This window comes from Leucoraja erinacea, chromosome 3 (genome assembly GCF_028641065.1).
Source record: "Leucoraja erinacea ecotype New England chromosome 3, Leri_hhj_1, whole genome shotgun sequence".
NCBI lineage: Eukaryota > Metazoa > Chordata > Chondrichthyes > Rajiformes > Rajidae > Leucoraja > Leucoraja erinaceus.
In genome coordinates, this window is record NC_073379.1 from 12324764 (window position 1) to 12349355 (window position 24592).

Sequence of the window (24592 nt, forward strand, 5' to 3'; positions counted from 1 at the left end):
GGTCAGCGCGGACCCGATGGGCCGAAGGGCCTGTTTCCGCGCTGTATCTCTGAGTTTAGTGTCGTTTATTGTCGTCATGTGTACCGAGGTACAGTGTTTAGGATACTTTGTTATTGTCACTCGTACGGAAGTACAGAGCTTTGCTTTCTCACCATGTATACAGAGGGACAGACTGTTTAATCTAATTTATTTTCATATTCATACAGTGTTTGGTTTTGTTTTGTTTATTATCGTCATATACCAAGTTGTGGTGTTTCAGTTTACGTTTTCGTTTATTATTGTCACATATACTGAGGTAGGGTCTGCAGAAGGGTCTCGACCCGAAACGTCACCCATTCCTTCTCTCCAGAGATGCTGCCTGTCCCGCTGAGTTACTCCAGCATTTTGTGTCTACTGAGGTATGGAGTCCAGTTTAGTCTATCATTGTCACGTGTATCGAGGTGCAGAGTTTGGCCTAGTGCATTTTCATGTATACCAGTGTTTAGTTTAGTTTAGTTATTGTCGCATGTACAGAGGTATGGTAAAAAAAACTGTCTTTGTTGCCTGCTATCCAGTCAGCGAACAGGCTATACATGATTACGCTGAGTATAGGAGTTGGGAGGTCATGTTGTAGTTGTATAAGACATTGGTGAATCTGCATTGAAAGTATTGTGTTCAGTTCTGGGCCACCGTGTTAGAGGAAAGGTGTTGTCAAGCTGGAAATGGTGCAGAGAAGATTTACGGGAGTCGTCCTTGTCAGGACTCGAGGGCCTGGGCTATAGGGAGAGGTTGAGCAGGCTAGGAGCAGGAGGATGAGGGGTGATCTTATACAGGTGCACAATATCATGGGACAAATAGATCGGGTAGACGCACAGAGTCTCTTGCCCAAAGTAGGCGAATCGAGAACCAGAGGACATAGGTTTAAGGTGAGGGGGGAAAGATTTAATAGGAACCTGAGGGGTAACTTTTTCACTCAAAGGGTGGTAGGCATATGCAATGAGCTGCCAGAGGAGGTAGTTGAGGCATGGACTATTGCAACGTTTGATTGGATGGTGGAGTAGACTCGATGGGCCGAATGCCCTAATTCTGCACCTATCACCTATAGTCTTGTGGTGAGGTTTAGTGCCTCAGTCTGTTCACAGAAGCCTCTAGTTTGTGATTAGGGATGGTACAGAGAGCTCAGGCACATACACTAACACTGTCCACGTGACCAGAAGTCTAAGGCCATGAGAGATGTCATTCAGTAATGTGTCGGAAGGAACTGCAGATGCTTGTTTACACCGAAGGTAGACACAAAATGCTGGAGTAACTCAGCAGCATCTCTGGAGACAAAGGATGAGTGATAGTTCATCAGTTTTTCAGTTCATAAGGAATAGTACAATTAGACCATTCGGCCCATCAAGTCTATTCCACCATTCAATCATGGCTGATCTATCTTTCCCTCCAAGCCCCACTCTCCTGCCTTCTCCCCATCACCCCCTGACTCCTGTACTAATCAGGAATCTATCTATCTCTGCCATAAAAATATCAATTGATTTGGCCTCCACAACCTTCTATGGCAATGAGTTCCACAGATTCACCACCCTCTGACTAAAGAAATTCCTCCTCAACTTTCTAAAAGAATGTCCTTGAATTCTGAGGTTATGACCTCTGGCCCTAGACTCTCCCACTAGTGGAAACATCCTCTCCACAGCCACTCTACCCAGGCCTTTCACTATTCGGTAAGTTTCAGTGAGGTTCCCCCTCTCCCTTCTGAACTCCAGCGAGTACAGGCCCAGTACCGGCCATCGCTCATCGTATGTTAACCCACTTATTCCTGGGATCATTCTCGTAAACCTCCCCTGGACTCTCTCCAGAGCCAGCGCACTCTTTCTCAGATATGGGGCCTTAAACTGCATTTCGGATCTGAAGATGGGTCTCGGCCCAAAATGTCAACCACCCTTTCTCTCCAGAGATGTTCCCTGACCCGCTGAGTTACTCCAGCACTTTGTGTCTATACCCAGTAACGGTGTTTAACATTGATATAAATAACTCTTTCCCATTTCCACAAAACTCCTTTGTGCCTTTTTGGAAGTCAATCCAATTATTTTTCGTGTAGGAAGGAACTGCAGATGCTGGTTTAAACCGAAGATAGACACAGAATGCTGGAGTAACTCAGCGGGACAGGCAGCATCTCTGGAGGTAAGTAATGGGTGATGTTTCGGGTCGAGACCCTTCTTCAGACTTGACCCAAAACGTCACCCGTTCCTTCTCTCCAGAGATGCTGCCTGTCCCGCTAAATTACTCCCGCATTTTGTGTCAATCATAGCACAACTTGTTCTCGGCTCCCGAGTGGTTCTGAGATGGCAGCGGAGTTGTTATCGGACAATAGCCAATAGGTGCAGGAGTAGGCCATTCGGCCCTTCGAGCCAGCACCGCCATTCAATGTGATCATGGCTGATCATCCCCAATCAGTACCCCGTTCCTGCCTTCTCCCCATATCCCCTGCCTCCGCTATTTTTAAGAGCCCTATCTAGCTCTCTCTTAGAAAGTATCCAGAGAACCGGCCTCCACCGCCCTCTGAGGCAGAGAATTCCACAGGTTCACCACTCTCTGAACGCAACTAGAGAGAATTTCTTAACTACTATCTACCTCATTGGAGACCCTCGGCCTATCTTTGACCGGACTTTAGTGGCTTTATCCTGCACTGAACGTTATTCCGTTTATTTCCTTGATCATGTATCTGTACACTGTGACCGGCGCGATTGTAATCATGTATAGTCTTTCCATTGGCTGGATAGCACGCAACAAAAGCTTCGCACAGTACCTTGGTACACGTGCCAATGAATAAACTAAACTAAACTAAACCTGTCACAGTGGCGCTTGCGGTAGAGTTGCTGCCTGTGTGTGTGTGTGTGTGTGTGTGTGTGTGTGTGTGTGTGTGTGTGTGTGTGTGTGCGGGGATCGCCGGTCGGTGCAGACTCTGTGGGGCCGAAGGGCCTGTTTCCGACCTGTATCGCTAAACTAAACTAAACTGTGAAAACCAAACCAAGTGCAGCTACTGGAGACCTGAACTGAAACACGGGTAACCAGCTGGAAATGCTCGGCAGGCCAAGCAGCATCTGTGGGGGGAGATGTGGTTAACCCTTCCAGAGCCGCTGGGCTCAGCGCCACCAGGTACATCTGTCAGCAAGGCTGTTGCTGCACGGTGGCTCGGGGCTGCAGGAACCAGAGTGGATATCTCTCTCCTTCTCCCTCTTTACCTGCATCTCTCCGCCTGACTCATCCACCACTCACTCACTCTTTCTAGCACACTCCCTGGCACTATCCCCCCCCCCCCCCCCCCTCCCTCCCTCTCCCTCTCTCTCTCCTCCTCTCCCTTTCTCTTTCTCTCTCTCTCTCACTTACTATCTCCCGTCTCTCTCCCTCTCTCTTCTTCCCTGTCTCACCCTCCTCCCTCTCTCTCCTTCCCCCTCTCCCTTCTCTCTATCTCTCTCCTTCTCTCCCCCTCCTCCCCCCTCTCCCTCTCTCACCTCTCTCTCTCTCTCTCTCTCCCTCTCTCTCTCTCTCTCTCCCCTCTCTCCTCTCTCTCTCTCTCTCTCTCTCTCTCTCCCCTCTCTCTCTCTCTCTCCCTCCTCTCTCTCTCTCTCTCTCTCCCTTCCCCTCTCTCCTCTCTCTCTCTCTCTCTCTCCCTCCCTCCCCCTCCCCCTCTCTCTCTCCCTCTCTCTCTCTCTCCCTCTCCCCCCCCCCCCCTCCCCCCCCCCCGCTCTCTCCCCCCCCCCGCTTCTTTCCTTTCTTCCTTCCTTCCTTTCTCTCTCTCTCTCCTCTCCCTCCCTCTCTCGCTCTCCTCCCCCTCGCTCCCAGATTGTAGGACGTGGTGTAGCGACTGTGTGAGCCGGGCCCAGTTGTGGATGGACGGGTGAGGGGTTCGATGCCAGGCTGTTGTGACAAGCCCCAGCCGCAGTTTACCAGAGCCAACAGGGAGAACCTCAGGACAAGCTGGTGTTTATGTGTACACAGCGGAGAGCAGATGGTGTATTAATGTACCCTGCGCTCCATGAGAGAGGTGCCGCTGGCTCCAGGGACTCAGTGGAGATCCCAATTCAGCACGGCAGCGTCCGCAACATCACAGAGAAATCCGGGCATTGGGTACACACGGAGTCAAGTGTCCCATCACCCACTCCCGGGCTCAGACGCGGAGTGGAGCCCCCTCCCCACCGTCCCATCACCCACTCCCCGGGGCAGAGACAGACTTACAGTAGCTTCTCTCTCTCTCTCGTTCTCCCCCTCTTTCTCTCACTTTCTGTCTCTCTTTCCCTCGCTCTCTCTCTTTCACTCTCTGCCTGTATCTCCGAGTCACTCACCCCCCCCCCCCCCCCCCTCTCTCTTTCTCCCTCTCACAATCACGGTCTCTTTCTCTCTCTCTCTGTCCTCTCTCCGTCACTGTCTCTCTCTGTCTCTTTCTATTTCCGCTGCCCCCTCTTTGGCTTTCTCTCCCTGTCTCTGTCTCTCTCTCTCTCTCTCTTCTCTCTCTATCTCTCTCTCTCTCTCTCTCCCCCTCTCTCTCTCCCCTCTCTCTCTCTCTCCCTCTCTCTCTCTCTCTCTCTCTCTCTCTCTCTCTCTCTCTCTCTCTCTCTCTCCCCCCCCCCCCCCCCCCCCCCCCCCCTCTCTTTCACCTTCTCCCTCTAACTATATGTTCCCATTTCACTCCCCTTAACCTGACACTGGACGGACCTACACAGAGTACAGTCCATCGCCCCACACCCTCGGTTTGCGACATTGCGGGAACGGGCTGGCAGGCAGCTTACCGATAGGCGGAAGGGCCTCCAGGTGTGTTCCGCTTGCTCTGACGGGGATTGTCAGACCTTGGGTTGTCCACGTTGAAGGCTGAGCGGGTGGGCAGATGGCCCCCTTGACCCCCCCCCCCCCCCCCCCCCACCCACACCACCCCCCCAGTTTGACCTTGCCATGGGCCAAGTTTACTTGTCAACTGGCAGCATAAAAACAAGAGTATTTCTTGCTGCGGGCACTAAAACACAATTAGATATAGAATAATCCAACACATCACAAATTAGCAATTGGCAATACAGGATAAAAACGACCATACTAGTGAGAAACTAGGCTCCGTAGTGCATTCAGGAAACACAAGGAAACGATAGTCCATTAATTCATCTGTTCTAGGAGAATAATTAAGCCATTCGGCCCATCGAGTCTACTCAGCCATTCACTCGTTGCTGATCTAACTCTCCCTCTCAACCCCATTCCCCTGCCTTCTCCCCATAACCCGACAGCCCATAGATGACTGAGATAGGCTTTGCTTTGTTTGAGGGATGCAGCATAGAAACAGGCCCTTCGGCCCATCGAGTCAGCTCCGACCAGTGATCACGTGTACACTAGTTTCACCCTACACACGCTAGGGGACAATTTACAGAAGCCAATTAACCTACAAACCTCCTGCACGCCTGTGGAGTGTGGGGGGAAACCGGAGCACCCGGAGCCAACCCACGCGGTCACAGAGGGAACGTTAATATGCACAGCACCTGAGCTCAGGATGGAAACCGGGTCTCTGGCGCTATGAGGCGGCAGCTCGACCCGCTGCGCCAACACTGCCGCCCGTGTCTCATGGTCTTCTGCTCTCTCTTTCTCTCCCTCCCCAGACTGCCTGTTCGTCACCGATTACTTCACCAGGACGCCCCGCAAGCTCAACGCCTTTACTTCCTTCACTAGCGCCGAGCTCTTCCATTTCCACGTGCCCGAGGACACGGTGGTGGCCATCTGGAACCTGATCACCTTCAAGGAGCAGGGAGGAAGCTTCGGAGACTCCTGCCCGGATCGGGACATCACTGTGTGAGTGTCACTGTGGGGAGGGGGGGGGAGGGAAGGTGGAGAGGGAGAGGGGGAGGGGGGAGGAACGGGGAAGGGAGGAGGGTGGAGAGGAGGGAGGAGGCTGAGGAGAGGAAGGAGAGAGGAGGAGGGCAGGAGAGTTTGAGAGGGGTGTGTGTGAGGAAGGGGTTAGAAAGAGGAGGGGAGAAGGGTGGGGAGGAGAGGGGGGGAGGTGGGAGGCAGGGGGAGGAAGAGGAGTGGCGGAGGGGGAAGGAGGGGGAAGGGGAAGTTGAATGTGATGTGGGGGAGGGAGAGGGGGTTGGGAAGGGAAGGGGAGGGGGTGGGGGTTTGTGACCCAAGGTAGCGAAGGAAATCTACAAAGCCGCTGGAGTAATTCTTGCAACAGTGGCGTAGCTGAACAGTCACTGCCTCGCAGTTTGACCCTGAGCTCGGATGCTGTCTGGGTGGAGTTTGCAGGTTCTCCTTGTGACCACGTGGGTTTCCTCCAGATGCTCCGGTTTCCTCCCACATACCAAAGGCGTGTGGGTTTGTAGGTTGATCGGTCGAGTTTAGAGGGAAGCAGCGGTCCTGACCCTAAATGTCACCTATCCATGTTCTCCACAGATGCTGCCTGACCCGCTGAGTTACTGCAGTTCCTTCCTACACAAGTAAACAAACTCAGCAGGCTAGGCAGTATCAGTCAGAGGGTGGTGAATCTGTCTGATTCATTGCCACAGACGGCTGTGGAGGCCAAGTCATTGGGTATTTTTAAACCAGAGATTCTTGATTAGTACGAGTGTCAGGGGTTATGGGGAGACGGCAGGATAATGTGGTTGAGATGGAAAGATAGATCAGGGATGAACGAATGGCAGAGCGGACTTAATGGCCTAATTCTGTTCCTATCACATGAACTTCTCTGGAGGGAATGTTTAAGAAGCAACTGCAGATGATAGAAAATCGAAAAGAGGATGAGAACTTCTTCAAAGTAGGAGAGGAGGAGGGCCTCGACCTGAAACGTTGCCTATTTCCTTCGCTCCGTAGATAGAAACATAGAAACATAGAAAATAGGTGCAGGAGTAGGCCATTCGGCCCTTCGAGCCTGCACCGTAATTCAATATTGTAAAGGAGTGGAGTCTGACACACTGTAACCTTTACGGAGTCTTTAATTAAGGCACATGTTACACACGTCCCAGCACTGACTGCATCTAGTCTTCAGGCGTACTGGAACCAACAGGGAGGAACAGTGGGAGGATATCATAGTTATACTGATATGGCTGGGCGTGGTTAATGGTGTTGAGGTAGTTACGTTATAGGTTGCATGCATAAACCATCTACAAATATGATCATGGCTGATCATCCAACTCAGTATCCTGTACCTGCCTTCTCTCCATACCCCCTGATCCCTTTAACCACAAGGGCCACATCTAACTCCCTCTTAAATATAGCCAATGAACTGGCCTCAACTACCTTCTGCGGGAGAGAGTTCCAGAGATTCACCACTCTCTGCGTGAAAAACGTTTTTCTCATCTCGGCCCTAAAAGATTTCCCCCTTATCCTTAAACTGTGACCCTGTGTTCTGGACTTCCCCAACATCGGGAACAATCTTCCTGCATCCAGCCTGTCCAACCCCTTAAGAATTTTGTAAGTCTCTATAAGATCCCCCCTCAATCTTCTAGCGAGCACAAGCCAAGTCTATCCAGTCTTTCTTCATATGAAAGTCCTGCCATCCCAGGAATCAGTCTGGTGAACCTTCTCTGTACTCCCTCTATGGCAAGAATGTCTTTCCTCAGATTAGGAGACCAATACTCCAGGTGTGGTCTCACCAAGACCCTGCACAACTGCAGTAGAACCTCCCTGGTCTTATATGCTGCCTTACCGCTGAGTTTCTCCAGCATTTTTGTCTGTCTCTGGAGGGGATGATTAGTTGAGTTTAGTTTGTTGTCACGTGTACCGAGGCTCAGTGACAAGGTTGGTTGCGTGCTGCCCAACTGGCGGAAAAACAAGACATGATTACAATCGAGCCGTCCACAGTGTACATATACAGGATAAGGGATATATGATACTAGTTACCTTTTTGCATATCCTTCATTCATTTGTTCTATATCTCTCTCTACATCACCGTCGATATCTCTCGTTTCCCTCTTCCCCCCGACTCTCAGTCTGAAGAAGAGTCTCGCCCCGAAACGTCACCCATTCCTCATCTCCAGAGACACTGTGACCCGCTCTTTTGTGCCTCGCATCATGGTAATGTTTAGTGCAAGGTAAATGTTGGTGCTAGATTTAGGTGACGGTATACAGTAAGATACGATACGATAGAACTTTATTAATCCCAGGAGGGAAATTGATCGGCCAATGGCCATAAAAAACACAAAATACATGAAACGTGAAATTAAAATGAAGAGTGGAAAGGATTGGGGATGTGCAAAGATTTTGGGGGGGGGGGGGGGGAGTCCGTCTGAGTCTACCCCAGGGCAGAAGGGGAGGAGATGTACAGTTTGATAGCCACAGGGAAGAAGGATCTCCTGTGGCGTTCTGTGCTGCATCCTGGTGGAACCAGTCTGTTGCTGAAGGTGCTCCTCAGGTTGGCCAGTGTGTCATGGAGGGGGGTGGGTGAGCTGTATTGTCCAGGATGCTCCACAGTTTGAGGAGCATTTCCCTCCCCTCCAAGACCCACCTCCCCGTGAATCCAACTCCAACTCTGCCCCCAGGACGGAGCCAGCCTTCCTGATGAGTTTGTTGATCCTGTTGGTGTCCGCAGCCTTCGCCCTGCTGCCCCGTTACACGGCAGCGAAGAAGACGGCACTGGCCACCACCGACTGCTAGAACATCTGCGGATGGTCTAATCGCTCAACGGCGGCCTGACTCCTCGCTCTGTCTTCTCTCCGTCAGGTACTTCAGGCCGGGGGCACCTCCCGTCATTAACCCCCTCCACACCCGCTTCCCCGGCGACACCGTGGTGCCGGGCTCCTTCGCCGTCACCCTGACCTGGAGTTTGCCGAACCGCACCACCGGCGCCTTCAACATCACCAGCCCGCTGCCCGGAGACTGGTTCCTCGCCGCGCACCTGCCCAAGGACACGGGCAAGATTTCTGTCAAGGTCAGTGTCCTGAGACCACCAAACCAATCTTGCATCTGCGAGCAAGGGTTTGCCTCGAACTCAGTACGTCCCATGGGCAATAGGCCGCGCCACGTGAAACGCGGAACAGCACATCACAGGAACAGGCCCTTCAGCCCACAATGGCCATGCCCAACATGATGCCAAGTTAAACTACCAACTGCAGTATTGTGTGCAGTTTTGGTCCCCTAATTTGAGGAAGGACATTCTTTTTATTGAGGGAGTGCAGCGTAGGTTTGCAAGGTTAATTTCCGGGATGGCGGGACTGTCATATGCTGAGAGAATGGAGCGGCTGGGCTTGTACACTCTGGAGTTTAGAAGGATGAGTCGGGATCTTATTGGACACGCTAGAGGCAGGAAACATGTTCCCGATGTTGGGGGAGTCCAGAACCAGAGGCCACAGTTTAAGAATAAGGGGTAAGCCATTTAGAACGGAGACGAGCAAAACACTTTTTCTCACAGAGAGTTGTGAGTCTGTGGAATTCTCTGCCTCAGAGGGTGGTGGAGGCAGGTTCTCTGGATGCTTTCAAGAGAGAGATAGATAGGGCTCTTAAAAATAGTGGAGTCAGGGGATATGGGGAGAAGGCAGGAACAGGGTACTGATTGGGGATGATCAGCCATGATCACATTGAATGGCGGTGCTGGCTCGAAGGGCTGAATGGCCTACTCCTGCACCTATTGTCTATTATCAGCCATGATAGAATGGCGGCGTAGAGTCGATGGGATGAATAGCCTAATTTCCACTTCTACAACTTATGAACATTAGGTGTAAGGAAGGATTGGACAAACTTGGCATCAGAGTTGGCATTATGGGCCGAAGGCCCTATTCCTGTGCTGTACTCTTCTATGCTCTATATTCATAACAGGCACTAAGTATCCAGAATCATTCTGAATCTGGATTAGGGGTTTTAGGGAGATGGACAGACTTGGATTGTTTTCAATGGGACACCGGAGGTTGTGGGAAGACCTGATGGAAGTGTGTAAATGATGAGAGTCATGGATAGGGTAGACAATTAGAGCCGTTTTCCCCAAGGTGGAAATGTGAAATACTAGCGGGCATAGCTTTAAGGTGAGAGGGGCAAAGTTTAAACGAGATGAGCTCAGAGCGCGGTGGGTGCCTGGAACGCGCTGCTGGGGGTGATGGTGGAGGCAGGTACGATAGTGATGTTTAAGAGGCTTTTGGATCGGCATGTGGATATGCAGGGAATGGAGGGATATGGATGATGTGCAGGGAGATAAGAGTTGGTCGGCATCATGCTCAGCACAGACTATGTGGGCCGAAGGGCCTGATCCTATGCTGCAGTGTTCTATGTTCCATGTCCTGTGTTCTATGTTCCATGTTCCGTGTTTTATGTTCTATAGCCTGTGTTCAGTGTTCTGTTCCATGTTCCATGGTTCATGTCCTGTGTTCCGTGTTTTATGTTTCATATCCTTTGTCCTGTGTTCTATGTTCCGTGATACATGTTCCATGCCTTGCGTGTGTTCTATGTTCTATGTTCCGTGTTGTATGTTCCACATCCTGTGCCCTGTGTCCTGCATCCTCTGTTCCATGTTGTATGTTCCACGTCCTGTGTCCTGTGTTCTATGTTCCATGTTCCATGTTGTATGTTGTGTGTTCCACATCCTGTGTCCTGTGTCCCATGCCCCGTGTTCCATGTAGTGTGTTCCACATCCTGTGTCCTGTGTTCCATGTTCCATGTTGTATGTTGTGCGTTCCACGTCCTGTGTCCCGTGTCCTGTCCCTGAGCCTTGTGTTCTGTGTTCCATGTTGTATGTAGTGTGTTCCACGTCCTGTGTCCCGTGTCCTGCTCCCACACTGACCAACGTTACCTCCCTCCGCAGGGTCTCTATGAGGAATGCCAGTACCTGTTCCAGCCCCAGCTCATCGTCCAGAGGTTGGTCGGCATTCCCGTGCTCTTTCCCGGGTACCTGATGGATCAGGTGATCCCAGCCCGCAACAAGTCTTCCCTTTACAAGTGAGTGAGTCCCTTCGTTCCCTGTCGCCCTGAGCAGAGGTGGTAGCCCCGGTACACGAGAGGCTGATGTTAGCCGTGCTAGTGTGTAGGGAGTGGATGAGAAAGTGGGATAACATAGAACTAGAGTGAACGGGTTGGCATGGACTCGGTGGGCCGAAGGGCCTGTTTCCATGCTGTTTCTCTAAACTAAACTCCACATTAATCCCTTATTTTTTATTCACTCCACATTCCATCCAATTCTGCACAGATTCTGCCCACCCCACCCCCCCCCCCCCACGCACAGAGAACAATCTCAATTAAAAATCACACATCCTTGCTCAGTCATCCGACAATGGATCCAAGTCAGTTTGAGGTGGGGGTGAATTGGTTGAAAGATACAGTGTGGAAACAGGCCCTTCGGCCCATCGTGTCCATGCTGACCACCGATCACCCGTTCACACGAGTACTACTGGTATTTTACACAGTGGGTGGTGGGTGCCTGGGAAGTACTGCCGGGGATAATAGCGGAGGCGGATATGATAGTGGGGTTTACGGAGTAGGCAAGGAATGGAGGGATATGGATCACGTGCAGGCAGAGGGGATTTGTTTAACTTAGCATCAAGTGCAGTTTGGACATTGTGGGCTGAAGGCTCTATTCCTGTGCTGTACTGTTTAGTTTGGTTTAGATTAGAGATACAGCACGGAAACAGGTCCTTCAGCCCACCAAGCCCGTACCGACCATCGATCACCCGTTCACACTAGTTCTAAGTTACCCCACTTACTCATCCACTCCTGGTACACTAGGAGGCAATTTACAGAGGGACAATTAACCTACAAACCCACACGTCTTTGGGACTTGGGAGGAAGCCGGAGCACCCGGAGGAAACCGAGGTGGTCACGGGGAGAATGTGCAAACTACACACACACACACACACACACACACACACACACACACACACACACACACACACACACACACACACACAACACACACACACACACCTACACACACACACACACAGGCACACACACACACACACTCACACACACACACACACACACACACACACACACACACACACGCACACACACGCACAAACACACACGCACACACACACACGCACGCGCACACATGCACGCACGCACACAGACACATACACACACACACATGCATGCACGCACACATGCACACACACACAGGCACACACACGCATGCACGCACACACACACACACATACGCACACAGGCACACACACACACACATGCTCACACACAAACACACACAGGCACACACACACACACACACACACACACACACACATACACACACACACACACACACAGCACACACACACACACACACACCACACACACACACACACACACACACACACACACACCACACACACACACACACACACACACACACACTGCCCAGATAACCACCAGTGAAAAGGCTACAGATCCTTCCTGGCTAATTGGAGCCATTACCCGCTGGCAGCGGTCCCAGCGGTCCCAGCATCCCAGCGGTCCCAGCAGTCCCAGCATCCCAACGGTCCCAGCGGTCCCAGCGGTCCCAGCATCCCAGCAGTCCCAACCCTCGACCAGGTCTGGAGCTCCTCCCTGCCTGGTACGTCTTTAACCAGGGACCAGGAGGGGGTGGATGCCTACTCTAGTGCTCCTGGGCTCACAGCCAAGGGTCAGAGACACACACAAAGACTCACTCTCTGGGCATGAAGCCAGCGCAGAGAGACAAGGAGAACCATTGTAGGAGCAAGTTGCACTAATCGATGCCTTGAACCAGGATCGCAGGATGGCCGTCCGTAGATCTAACTTTAACTTTACTCCCTGATGGACCAGGATTTGAAGCATTATATTGACATGGAATGAAAGTTGCAGGAACAATCATTAATAATAGAGACCAGCACAGCGCAAGAACGGGCCTAGTGTCCGACAATGTCTGTGTCGAACTTGATGCTGAGCTGCCATGATAGTGTTTGAGAGGCTTTTAGATGGGCATGCAGATATGCAGGGAATGGAGGGCTGTGACAAGCTAAAATACCAAGCTCATTTAATCGGCCCTAGTGCATGAGTGTGCGGTAAAAACAGAGGAAAATTATTAGGAATGTGGGGAGAATGAAATGTGGTTGACATGGGATTATTGGTGAGTTGAAGACCAGCAGAGAATTGGCGGGCCGAACGGCCTGCTGTGTATGTCAATGGCTACAATTAAATCAACCTGCACAACCCTGCCCCTGCCTCGACCATGGAACACTAGAGTGTCTCCGTGTATCCGTGTCTCTGTGTCTCTGTGTCTCTGTGTCTCTGTGTGTCTGTGTGTCTGTGTCTGTGTCTCTGTGTCTCTGTGTGTCTGTGTCTGTGTCTCTGTGTCTCCGTGTCTCTGTGTCTCTGTCCGTGTCTCCGTGTCTCCGTGGTTCTGTGACCCTTTGACTCTGTGTCTCTGTGTCTCTATGTCTCTGTGTCTGTGTCTTTGTGTCTCTGTGTCTGTGTCTCTGTGTCTGTGTCTCTGTGTCTCTGTGTCTCTGTGTCTCTGTGTCTCTGTGTCTCTGTGTCTCTGTGTGTCTGTGTCTCTGTGTCTCTGTGTCTCTGTGTCTCTGTGTCTGTGTGTCTCTGTGACTCTGTGTCTGTGTCTGTGTCTGTGTGTGTGTCTCTGTGACTCTGTGTCTCTGTGACTCTGTGTCTCTGTGACTCTGTGACTCTCAGATTCAGGTTCAGATTCAGATTCAATTTTTATTGTCATTGTGCAGTGTACAATACAGAGACAACAAAATGCAGTTAGCATCTCCCTAGAAGAGCGACATTGGACTCTACCATATTGTGACTATGTCTTTGTGACCCTCTGACTCCATGGTCTCCACCCCACCCCCCCCCCCCCCCCCCCCCCCCCCCCCCCGTTTCCTCCCCCCACAGGGTCTTTGTCCCCAGTTACACCTCTCGGGTGACGGTACAACTCTCGGAGTGCAGCTGCAGCAACGCCACGCTGCGCGGGTGCCCGGTGCTGCTGAAGCTCAGGGCCAAGGCACCGCCGCTGCACAACTCCAGCCGTGTCGACTGCGCGGGACTGCACGGCTGCCAACTGCAGCAAGCTGCCCCCTTCTGGCAGCAGTGGTACTACATCCTGGTGGAGCGCACCGTCCGCGATGTCACCATCTCCTTCCAGGTCGGGGTTCGTATCCAAGGTAAGAGGTCAATCTTCACTGGGACCCTAAGACCCCCTCATTAAAGGGGGCGAGAACTCGATACCCAACAAGTGGTCAAAGGACAAAGTGGCCTGTACCCAATTATTAACATAATTACAATTAATTAATTCTTCTGTTTGTAAACATATGTCAATTAAACAATCTTGTCTCTTGAAGATACTTCGATATAAAACAGTACAGCCCCTTCAGCCCACAACGGAGGATGAGGGGGGCCTCATTGAAACTTACTGAATAGTGAAAGGCTTGGATAGAGTGGATGTGGAGAGGATGTTTCCACTAGTGGGAAAGTCTAGGACCAGAGGTCGCAGCCTCAGAGTAAAAGGACATTTCTTTAGGAAAGAAATGAGGAGAGATTTCTTTAGTCAGAGGGTGGTGAATCTGTGGAATTCATTGCCACTGAAGGCTGTGGAGGCCGTCAATTAACTATTTTAAGGCAGAGATAGATAGATTCTTGATAGGTATGGGGTGTCAGGTATTAAGGCTGGAGAATGGGGTTAGGAGAGATAGATCAGCCATAATTAAATGGTGGAGAAGACTTGATGTGTTGAATGGCCTAATTCTGCTCCTATCACTTATGACCTTATGACCTTATCCCATCCTTCCTGTATTGGGGTGACCAGAACTGCACACAATATTTCGGAGAAAAAGACCATTCAGCCCAACTCATCTACAGTAGGAGCTATCCTACATATAGACTTGTCCAGCATCTCCTTCTCCCCCCAGTTTCTCTCTCAGAGACCTAAGTTTGATCGTGACTACGGGTGCTGTCTGTACGGTGTTTGTAGATTAATTGGCTTCAGGAGATTGGAAATTATCCCTTGTGTGTAGGATAGTGCTAGTGTACGGGGTGATCGCTGGTCAGCACGGACTCAGTGGGCCGAAGGGCCTGTTTCCACGCGGTAACTCTAAAGTCTAAAGCCGAGATGGATCGAGAGTTGGGACCAATTGAGGGACCGACGTACCGGCCAACCCCCCCTCCCCTCCCCCGCCCCATAACAGGCACCAAGACTAAGCTTCTGGGCAGACAGTTACCTAAGCATAGCATGTTATGGCACAGGGGAAGCCATTCGGCCCAGCTGCTACATGCCAGCATCAATGCTCCCTCCCATTCTCCTTCATCTCATCCCTTCACCTAGTGGTCTTCTTGACTGACAATTCCCTAACTAATTCTGGGATAGTCCAATGGCAGCAAAAAGGAATATTCGGCTGGCGTGAGAATGATCGTAGTCAAATTGGCATCGTCTGGACATTCGATAGGCAGCTACTTTGTGGCCCGCTGTGTTACTCCAGTACTGTGTGTCCATTTTTCCCACCTATTACCTGCCAGGCTTTGTCCTGCTTCTCCACATTTCCAGCTTTCTTCTCCGCTCCCCTTGTACAATCGGCCCGAAGAAGGTTTCCCGACCTGAAACGTCACCTATCCATCTTCATAAGGTCATAAGATCATAAGGGATAGGGAGAGAATTAGGCCATTCAGCTCTACAAGTCTACTCTGCCATTCAATCATGGCTGATCTATCTCTCCCTCTTAACCCCATTCTCCTGCCTTCTCCCCATAACCTCTGGCACCCGTACTAATCAAGAAACCATCTATCTCTGCCCACTGACGTGGCCTCCACAGCCTTCTGTGGCAATAAATTCCACAGATTCACCACCCTCTGACTAAAGAAATTCCTCCTCATCTCCTTCCGAAAAGAACGTCCTTTAATTCTGAGGCTATGACTTCTAGTGCTGGACTCTCCCACTAGTGGAAACATCCTCTCCACATCCACTCTATCCAAATTTTTCACTATTCTGTACGTTTCAATGAGGTCCCCCCTCATTCTTCTAAACTCCAGCGAGCACAGGCCCAGTGCCGACAAACGCTCATCATATGTTGACCGATTCATTTCTGGGATAATTCTTGTAAAGAGAGACGTTGCCTGACCCGCTGAGTTACTCCAGCAATTTGTGGTCTTTCATATATTAACCAGCACTTGCAGTTCCTTTTTCTACTTCTGATGTGTGTACAGTGGGTATTCAATGGATATCACTGATAGAGCATAAACAGCATGGAAATGGGCCCTTCAGCCCAAATCATCCATGCCAACAAATATGGCCCATCTAAGCTGGACCCATTTGTTCATGCTTGGCCCATACCCCTGGAAACCTGTCCCATTCCTGTACCTGTCCAAGTGTCTAACATCTTATTGTTATCACCTTCCGCAACTATTTCATTTGGTAAATTGAGCCATGGAATCATACATGCATGGGTGGTAAGGTGGCGCAGCGGTAGAGTTGCTGCCTTACAGCTCTTGCAGCACCAGAGACCCAGGTTCCAACCTGACCAGGGCTGCTTGTCTGTACGGAGTTTGTACGTTCACCCCGTGACCTGCGTAGGTTTACTCCGAGATCTTCCCACACTCCAAAGAAGTCCAGGTTTGTAGGTTAATTGTCTTGGGTTTGTATAGTTGGCACTAGTGTACATTGTCCCCAGTGTGTGTAGGATATTGTTAATGTGCGTGGATCGCTGGCGGGTCGAAGGGCCTGTTTCCGTGCTGCATCCCTCTTCCCTGTCCCCAGTGCGTGCCCATTCTCCCCCCTCCCACCCCCTCTAGCCCCTTCCACCTATCCCCCCCCCCCCCCTCCCCCCCGCATTGCATATCACTCCTCTTCTCTTTCCTTATCAACACACTTTTGTCTCCTTTAGCCTTCTTTTATCACCCTTTCACCTTCCTTTCATCTCTAGCCTTTGACCACCCTTCTGCCAATTAACCCCACCCCCCTCCCCCCCCCACACCTCTCCAAAGAACTGCGGGCCAAAGGGCCTGATGCCATGCTTTATCTCTATACTAAACTGAGCTATAAAATCACGAGGGGATGGAGAGAGAAAGTATTTTTTAGAGAGTCATGGAGTTATATAACTTGGAGTCTTTTGCCCAGAGTTGGGGAATCGACAACAAGAGGTCATAGGTTTAACGTGTGTGGGGTGGGGGTGGAATTTAATACGAATCTGAGGGGTAACCTTTTTTTACATAAAGGGTGGTGGGTATATGGAACAAGGTGCCAGTCAAAGGAGGTAATTGAGGCAGAGACTTAAATGTTAAATAACATTTATGAGATTTAGACAGGTACATGGATTGGAGGCTGAGAGGCTAATGGGCCAAACGCGGGCAGGTGGGACTAGTGTAAATGGGTCATGTTGGTCAGTATGGGTGTTGGGCCAAAGGGCCTGTTTCCACGCTGTCTGACTATGAATTTCAATGACGCGATGACCCTATGATAAGTCTAGAGGGATCGAGTCAAGCACAGGCAGGTGGGACCAGTGTAGATTAGGCACAAAACGCTGGAGTAACTCAGCGGGATGGGCAGCAGCTCTGGAGAGAAGGAATGGGCGACTTTTCGGGTCGTGACCCTTCTTCGGAATCTTGCAGTTCAGGAGAAAGGTCTCGACCTGAAACATCACCTATTTTATCATCTCCAGAGATGCTGCCTGTCCCACTGAGTTACTCCAGCTTTTTGCGTTTGAGAAGGAACTGCAGATGCTGGAAAATCGAAGGTAGACAAAAATGCTGGAGAAACTCAGCGGGTGAGGCAGCATCTATGGAGCGAAGGAAATAGGCAACATTTTGGGTCAAGAACCGCTCAGTTCGCAATAACCAACCTAATCTCCCGGTGGTTATACCCGGCACTTCAACGCTATGAACATTAACTTTCCCAATTTCAGGTAGTCCCTGTTTCCTCATTCTTTCCCCTCCCCTTCCCAGCTCTCCCACAGCCCACTGTCTCCGCCTCTTCCTTTCTTCTTCCTGCCTCCTCCCCACCCCGACATCAGTCTGAAGAAGGGTCTCGACCCCGAAACGTCGCCTATTTCCTTCGCTCCATAGATGCTGCCTCACCCGCTGAGTTTTTCCAGCATTTTTGTCTACCAGCATTTTGTGTCTATTTAAACTGCATCCGCAGTTCCTTCTTACACAGATTAGGCTTATTGGTCGGTGTGGGCAAATTGGATCAACTGGCTTGTTTCCACGCTGTATGACTCTATGACTCTCTCTGCAGTCTGTTGCGTTTCCAACCTATCCCATTGATCCACCAACTACTCAAATGTCTGGCATTTCTCCTGCAGAGCTTAGAAGGGTGAATTGAGAAGGAATGTTCGCTTAGAGGAACAGATGAGTGGGAGGGACCATCTCTCTCTAGTTCTCTGACAAGCATGATAAAATATGGAGAAATAATAAATAGGAAAGCCAGCCTAATTAATATACACAAGTAGGAAGGGATTCCAATTACCCTGCGTTCGTGAAGCAGAAACTGCTGTCCTAAGAGTAATGAAATATTCATGTCTTGGGCTGTGAATTCACTCTGAGAGGGAACTGCGAGATTAACTTGGTGCAATGTGAGGGATGGTGAAATATGCCATTAATTAGTGTGTCAGCATTCACACATAAATGTAGATAGACACAAAAAGCTGGAGTAACTCAACCAGCCGGGCGGCATCTCTGGAGAGAAGGAATAGGTGACGTTTAGGCTCGAGACCCTTCGTTGGAATCTTTCAATTCTGAAGAAGGGTCTCGATCAGAACGTCACCTATTCCTTTTCATAGACACATAGAAAATAGGTGCAGGAGGAGGCCATTCGGCCCTTCAAGCCAGCTCCGCCATTCATTGTGATCATGGCTGATTGTCCCCAACCCGTGCCTGCCTTCTCCCCATATCCCTTGACTCCACTAGCCCCTAGAGCTCTATCTAACTCTCTCTTAAATCCATCCAGTGATTTGGCCTCCACTGCCCTCGGTGGCAGGGAATTCCACAAATTCACAACTCTCTGGGTGATATTTCTTTTTCCCACCTCAGTCTTAAATGGCCTCCCCTTTATTCTAAGACTGTGGCCCCTGGTTCTGGACTCGCCCAACATTGGGAACATTTTTCCTGCATCTAGCTTGTCCAGTCCTTTTATAATTTTATATGTTTCTATAAGTTTCCCCCTCATCCTTCTAAACTCCAGTGAATACAAGCCTAGTCTTTTCAATCTTTCCTCATATGACAGTCAATATTTCCTCATATTCCCTCAGAGATGCTGCCTGACCCGCTGAGTTACTCCAGTTTTTTGTGTTTAAACCAGCGTCTGCATCAGCTTGCGTGTTTGCGTGTGCACGGGCACTCTTGCATCCGTGTGCCAGTATGTACATGTGATGGCGGCGTGGGGATTTGTGAAGGGGTGATTGTCACAATTGATTGATTGATTGAAAGATACAGCACGGAAACAGGCCCTTCGGCCCATCAAGACCATGCCAACCTTTGATCTACTTGCAGTGTTATCCCACTATATTTCTTTCCCTGAGGTGCACAAAATCATGAGAGGAATAGATCGGGTGGACGCACGCAGCTTCTTGCCCAGAGTAGGGGAAATCGAGAACCTGAGGACATAGGTTTAAGGTGAGGGGGGAAAGATTTAATAGGAACCTGAAGGGATAACTTTTTCACACAAATGGTGGTGGGTGTATGGAATGAGCTGCTGGAGGAGGTGGTTGAGGCAGGGACTATTGCAACATTTAAGAAGCATTCATACAGGTACATGGATAGGACAGGTTTAGAGGGATATGGGCCAAACGCAAGCAAGTGGGATTAGTGTAGATGGGGCATGTTAGTCGGTGTAGACAAGTTGGGCCAAAGGGCTTGTTTCCACGCTGTATAACTCCATGACTTTATGACTCTCTAAAAAGTCTCTGTGCCTTCAACTTATCCATTCCTCCCGTGATTAGTTTAGTTTAGAGATACAGCATGGAATCAGGCCCTTCAGCCCATCAAATCCACGTTGACCATCGATCAGCGAGCCTGTCTGAAGAATGGTCTCGACCCGAAACGTCACCCATTCCTTCTCGCCGGAGATGCCGCCTGTCCCGCTGAGTTACTCCAGCATTTTGTGTCTACCTCCAACCGTTGATCACCCGTTCACACTAGTTCCGCTCTCTGCACACTCGGGGTAATTTTACAGAAGCCATTTAACCTACAAAACCTGCACGTCTTTGGCATGTGGGAGGAAACCGGAGCACCCGGAGGAAACCCACGCGGTCACAGAGAGAACGTACAAACTCCGTACAGACAGCACCCGAGGTCAGGATCAAACCCAGGTCTGGAGTCTGCAGTTAGTGTGTAGGGTGTGGATGAGAAGTGGGATCACATTGAATTGGTGTGAACGGGTGATCGATGGTCGGCATGGACTCAATGGGACGAAGGGCCTGTTTCCACACTGTGTCTCTAAACGAAACTAAAAAGCTGTGAAATAAGGAGAGAAGAGACACAACAGGCGACGTCAGGGGAAGGAATATTTAGTTTAGTATACTTTATTTCCTATAACAGATAGAGCAGGGAACAGACCCTTGGACCCACCAAGTCCGTGCCAACCAGCGATCACCCCGCACACTAGCACTATGCTACACACTAGAGACAATTTACAATCTTTACCAAAGTCAATTAGCCGACCAACCTTTGGGATGTGGGAGGAAACCGGAGCACCCGGGGAAAACCCACGCAGGTCACAGGGAGAACGTACCAGCTCAGCATAGACAGCACCTGTAGTCAGGATCAAACCCGGGTCTCTGGCGCTCTAAGGCAGCAATTCTACTGCAGCGCCACCGTGCCGCCCCGATATAGGTGGGTGGGGAACCTTCCTGTCTTGTGTGAGCGGTGAACATAAACAGTGATGACAGGCTCCTACGATGAGTGGTCCTCTCAGTCAGATGGCTCAGCGTTCAATCCTGACCTCAGGTGCTGTCCGTGTGGAGTTTGCACGTTCTCCCTGTGACCAAGTGAATTTCCTCCCGGTGACCCGGTTTTTTACCTTGCACTAGACGTTATTCCCTTTATCCTGTATCCGTGGTCTGTGGACGGTTCGATTGTAATCATGTGTCGTCTTTCTACTGACTAGATAGAACACATCAGAAAAGCTTTGATCGTAGCTTGGTCCACGTGACAATAATAAGCTGAACTAAAACTACACTCAAGACAGATCGTAGGTGATATTAAGGCCAAGGAACGTGAAGCTCTCAACCATTTCCACTTCAGCACCATTGATGCTGACTGGGGCATGTACTCCACTATGCTTCTTGAAGTCGATAGCCAGCCCCTTCATCTTGATGGGAGAGCTTGTTGCCTTGACATGGGATACTTAGGCCGATATTCTCTGACCTCGTTTGCTCGGGAAGGGATGAGTTGACGGAGAAGGGAAGATATTCCTCTGCTCTAGAGAAACTGCCGCAGAGAATGCTCGGCACAGTTCTCAATAATGAATGGTCCTTGATTAGATTGGTTTAGTTTAGTTTGGAGATACAGCACGAAAACAGGCCCTTCGGCCCACCAAGTCCACCCTGACCAGCGATCCCCGCACATTAACACTACCCTACACACACCAGGGACAATTTTAGACATACACCAAGCCAATTAGCCTACAAACCTTCACATCTTTGGAGTGTGGGAGGAAACTGAAGATCTCAGAGAAAGCCCACACAGGTCACGGGGAAAACGTACATACTCCGTACAGACAGCATAGAAATGTGGAAACATAGAAACATAGGAAAAAGATGCAGGAGTAGGCCATTCTGCCCTTTGAGCCAGCACCGCCATTCAATATGATCATTTATGATCATCCAAAATCAGTACCCCGTTCCTGCTTTTTCCCCATATCCCTTAATTCCATTAGCCCGAAGAGCTAAATCTAACTCTGTCTTAAAAACATCCAGTGAATTGGCCGCCACTGCCTTCTGTGGCAGAGAATTCCACAGATTCACAACTCTCTGAGTGAAAAGGTTTTTCCTCATCTCAGTCCCAAATGACCAACCCCTTATTCTAGAACTAATACCCCTGGTTCTGGACTCCCCCAACATCGGGAACATTTTTCCTGTATCTCGCCTGTCCAATCCTTTAAGAATTTTATATGGTTCTCTAAGATCCCCTCTCATCCTTCTAAATTCCAGTGAATACAGACCCGTAGTCTGGATCAAACCTGGGTCTCCGGCGCTGTACAGCAGCAACTCTACTGCTGCGCCACCGTGCCATCCCGATATAGGTGGATGGAGAAGCTTCCTAAATTGTGTAAGCAGACAGTTACTAAACAGCGACGACAAGCTGGCTCCGTTAGGAGTAAATATGCACAGATCAAATTCAATTGAATATATTTATATTGCAGGAAAAAATATGCAAATGTGATTATAAAATTGCAATCACAGCGAATGAATTATGTACCAGCTGGAGCTAGCACTCCAGGGCTGACTTCTCTTGTTGTTAGTCTTTGTGCGTTGTTCTTTGTCTAAGCGAGGGGCAATGCGAGCTGTTAAACTGGCGGTTCCAGTGAACCAGGTTTTTTTTTAAATTTGAAGACAGACACAAAATGCTGGAGTAACTCACTGGGCCAGCCTCATTGGAGAAAAAGAATAGGTGACGTTTCGGGTCGAGAGCCTTCTTCAGACTGAGGGTCGGGGAAAGGGAAACGAGAGATATAGACAGTGAGAACAAATGAATTAAAGAAATGCAAAATAATATCGACGATAAAGGGAGCAGGCCATTGTTAGCTGTGGTTTAGGTGAAAACAGGTTACAGACAATGAGACACAACAAGATGGCTTCGAAGCTAGTACAGAAATTTGGGTGGGGGAGGGACATAGAAACATAGAAAATAGGTGCTGGAGGAGGCCATTTGGCCCTTCGAGCCAGCAGCGCCATTCATTGTGATCATGGCTGATCGTCCCCAATCAATAACCAGTGCCTGCCTTCTCCCCATATCCCTTGACTCCACTAGCCCCTAGAGCTCTATCTAACTCTCTCTTAAATCCATCCAGTGATTTGGCCTCCACTGGCAGGGAATTCCACAAATTCACAACTCTCTGGGTGAAAAAGTTTTTTCTCACCTCAGTCTTAAATGGCCTCCCCTTTATTCTAAGACTGTGGCCCCTGGTTCTGGACTCGCCCAACATTGGGAACATTTTTCCTGCATCTAGCTTGTCCAGTCCTTTTATAATTTTGTATGTTTCTATAAGATCCCACCTCATCCTTCTAAACTCCAGTGAATACAAGCCTAGTCTTTTCAATCTTTCCTAATCTGACAGTCCCGCCATCCCAGGGATCAATTTCGTGAACCTACGCTGCACTGCCTCAATCACAAGGATGTCCTTCCTCAAATTAGGAGACCAAAAACTGAACACAATACTCCAGATGTGGTCTCACCAGAGCCCTATACAACTGCGGAAGAACCTATACTGAAATCCTCTTGTTATGAAGGCCAACATTCCATTAGCTTTCTTCACAGATGGAGGGAGAAGGAATGCAAGGGTTTCTTGAAGTGGGAGAAATCAATAATCATACCACTGGGGTGTAAGCTGCCCAAACGAAATATAAGCTGCTGTACGGTCAGTAGTGTGGGAATGGGTAGTTTAGTTTGTAATTGCCACGTGTACCGAGGTACAGTGAAAAGCTCTTTATCTGCGCTATCCAGTCAGCTATTATTGTCAGTGAACTGAGGTGCAGTGAAAAGGTTAGTCTGTGTGTACTGCCCAGTCAAATCATACTGTACATGAGTGCAATTAAGCCACACATAAGTAGAACAGGTAGTACAAAGAGAAAAACCAGAATGCAGAATATAGTGTAGAATATGTACATAGCGTGCTATCCAGCCATCAGAAAGACGACACATGATTATAATCGAGCCGTCCACAGTGCACAGATACAGGATAAATGGAATAATGTTTAGTGCAAGATAAAGTCCAGTAAAGTCCGATTTAAGATAGTCCGAGGGTCTCCAATGAGGCAGATGAATGATCAGAACCGCTCTCTCGTTGGTGATAGGATGATTCAGTTACCTGATAACAGCTGGGATAAAATCTGTAGGAAGGGGGACAGGCAGCATCTCTGGAGATAAGGAGCGGGTTGAGTCCCTTCTTCAGGCTGAGAGTCAGGGGAGATGGAGACACACAGATATGGGAGGGTAAGGTGTGAAAACGACGGATCAAAGCAGATGGTGATCGTGGAAATATAGAATGGCTCATTGTTTTTGTGTGTATCTGGGAGATTTTTGTACCTCTTGCCTGATGGGAGAGGGGAGAAGAGGGCGTGACCGGGGTGAGACTGGTCCTTGATGATGCTGCTGGCCTTGTGGAGTAGATGGAGTCAATGGAAGGGAGGTTGGTTTGTGTGATGGTCCGGGCTGCGTCCACAAGTCTGCGATTTTGTGCCGTCTTGGGTGGAGCTGTTTCCATCCCGGGCTGTGATGGCTGGTGATAAGATGTGTTGTGCTGGCAGCTGGTCGAATGCGTCGGTGGATGAGATATCCTGGCGTTCCGATGTTCAAAGAGCAGCAGGTTCTCCCTGATGACCAGCGCAATGTTTATCTCTCGAGCAGCAGCACAGAAGACAGAGAGAGAGATGTGCTTGTAAAGCACTTTGGGACGTCCCAGAGCACTTAGCCATCAGTGACGTAGTCCTGGGGCACAGTTACACAATGGCGTGAAGTACTGTTGTGGCGTAGGGAGCAGCAGCAGCAAATATCTGCACAA

General features: G+C 49.8%; 1 protein-coding gene across 1 annotated transcript in view; it reads left to right on the forward strand.

Moving 5' to 3' along the window:
• tmem8b (transmembrane protein 8B) overlaps positions 1-24592 on the forward strand; it is a 71109-nt gene that overhangs the window by 30267 nt on the left and 16250 nt on the right. Inside the window, exons 2-5 of the mRNA XM_055632111.1 lie at positions 5616-5805; positions 8671-8878; positions 10739-10872; positions 13783-14051. Of these exons, the coding sequence (XP_055488086.1) occupies positions 5616-5805; positions 8671-8878; positions 10739-10872; positions 13783-14051 (801 nt within the window). The remainder of the gene's footprint in view (positions 1-5615; positions 5806-8670; positions 8879-10738; positions 10873-13782; positions 14052-24592) is intronic.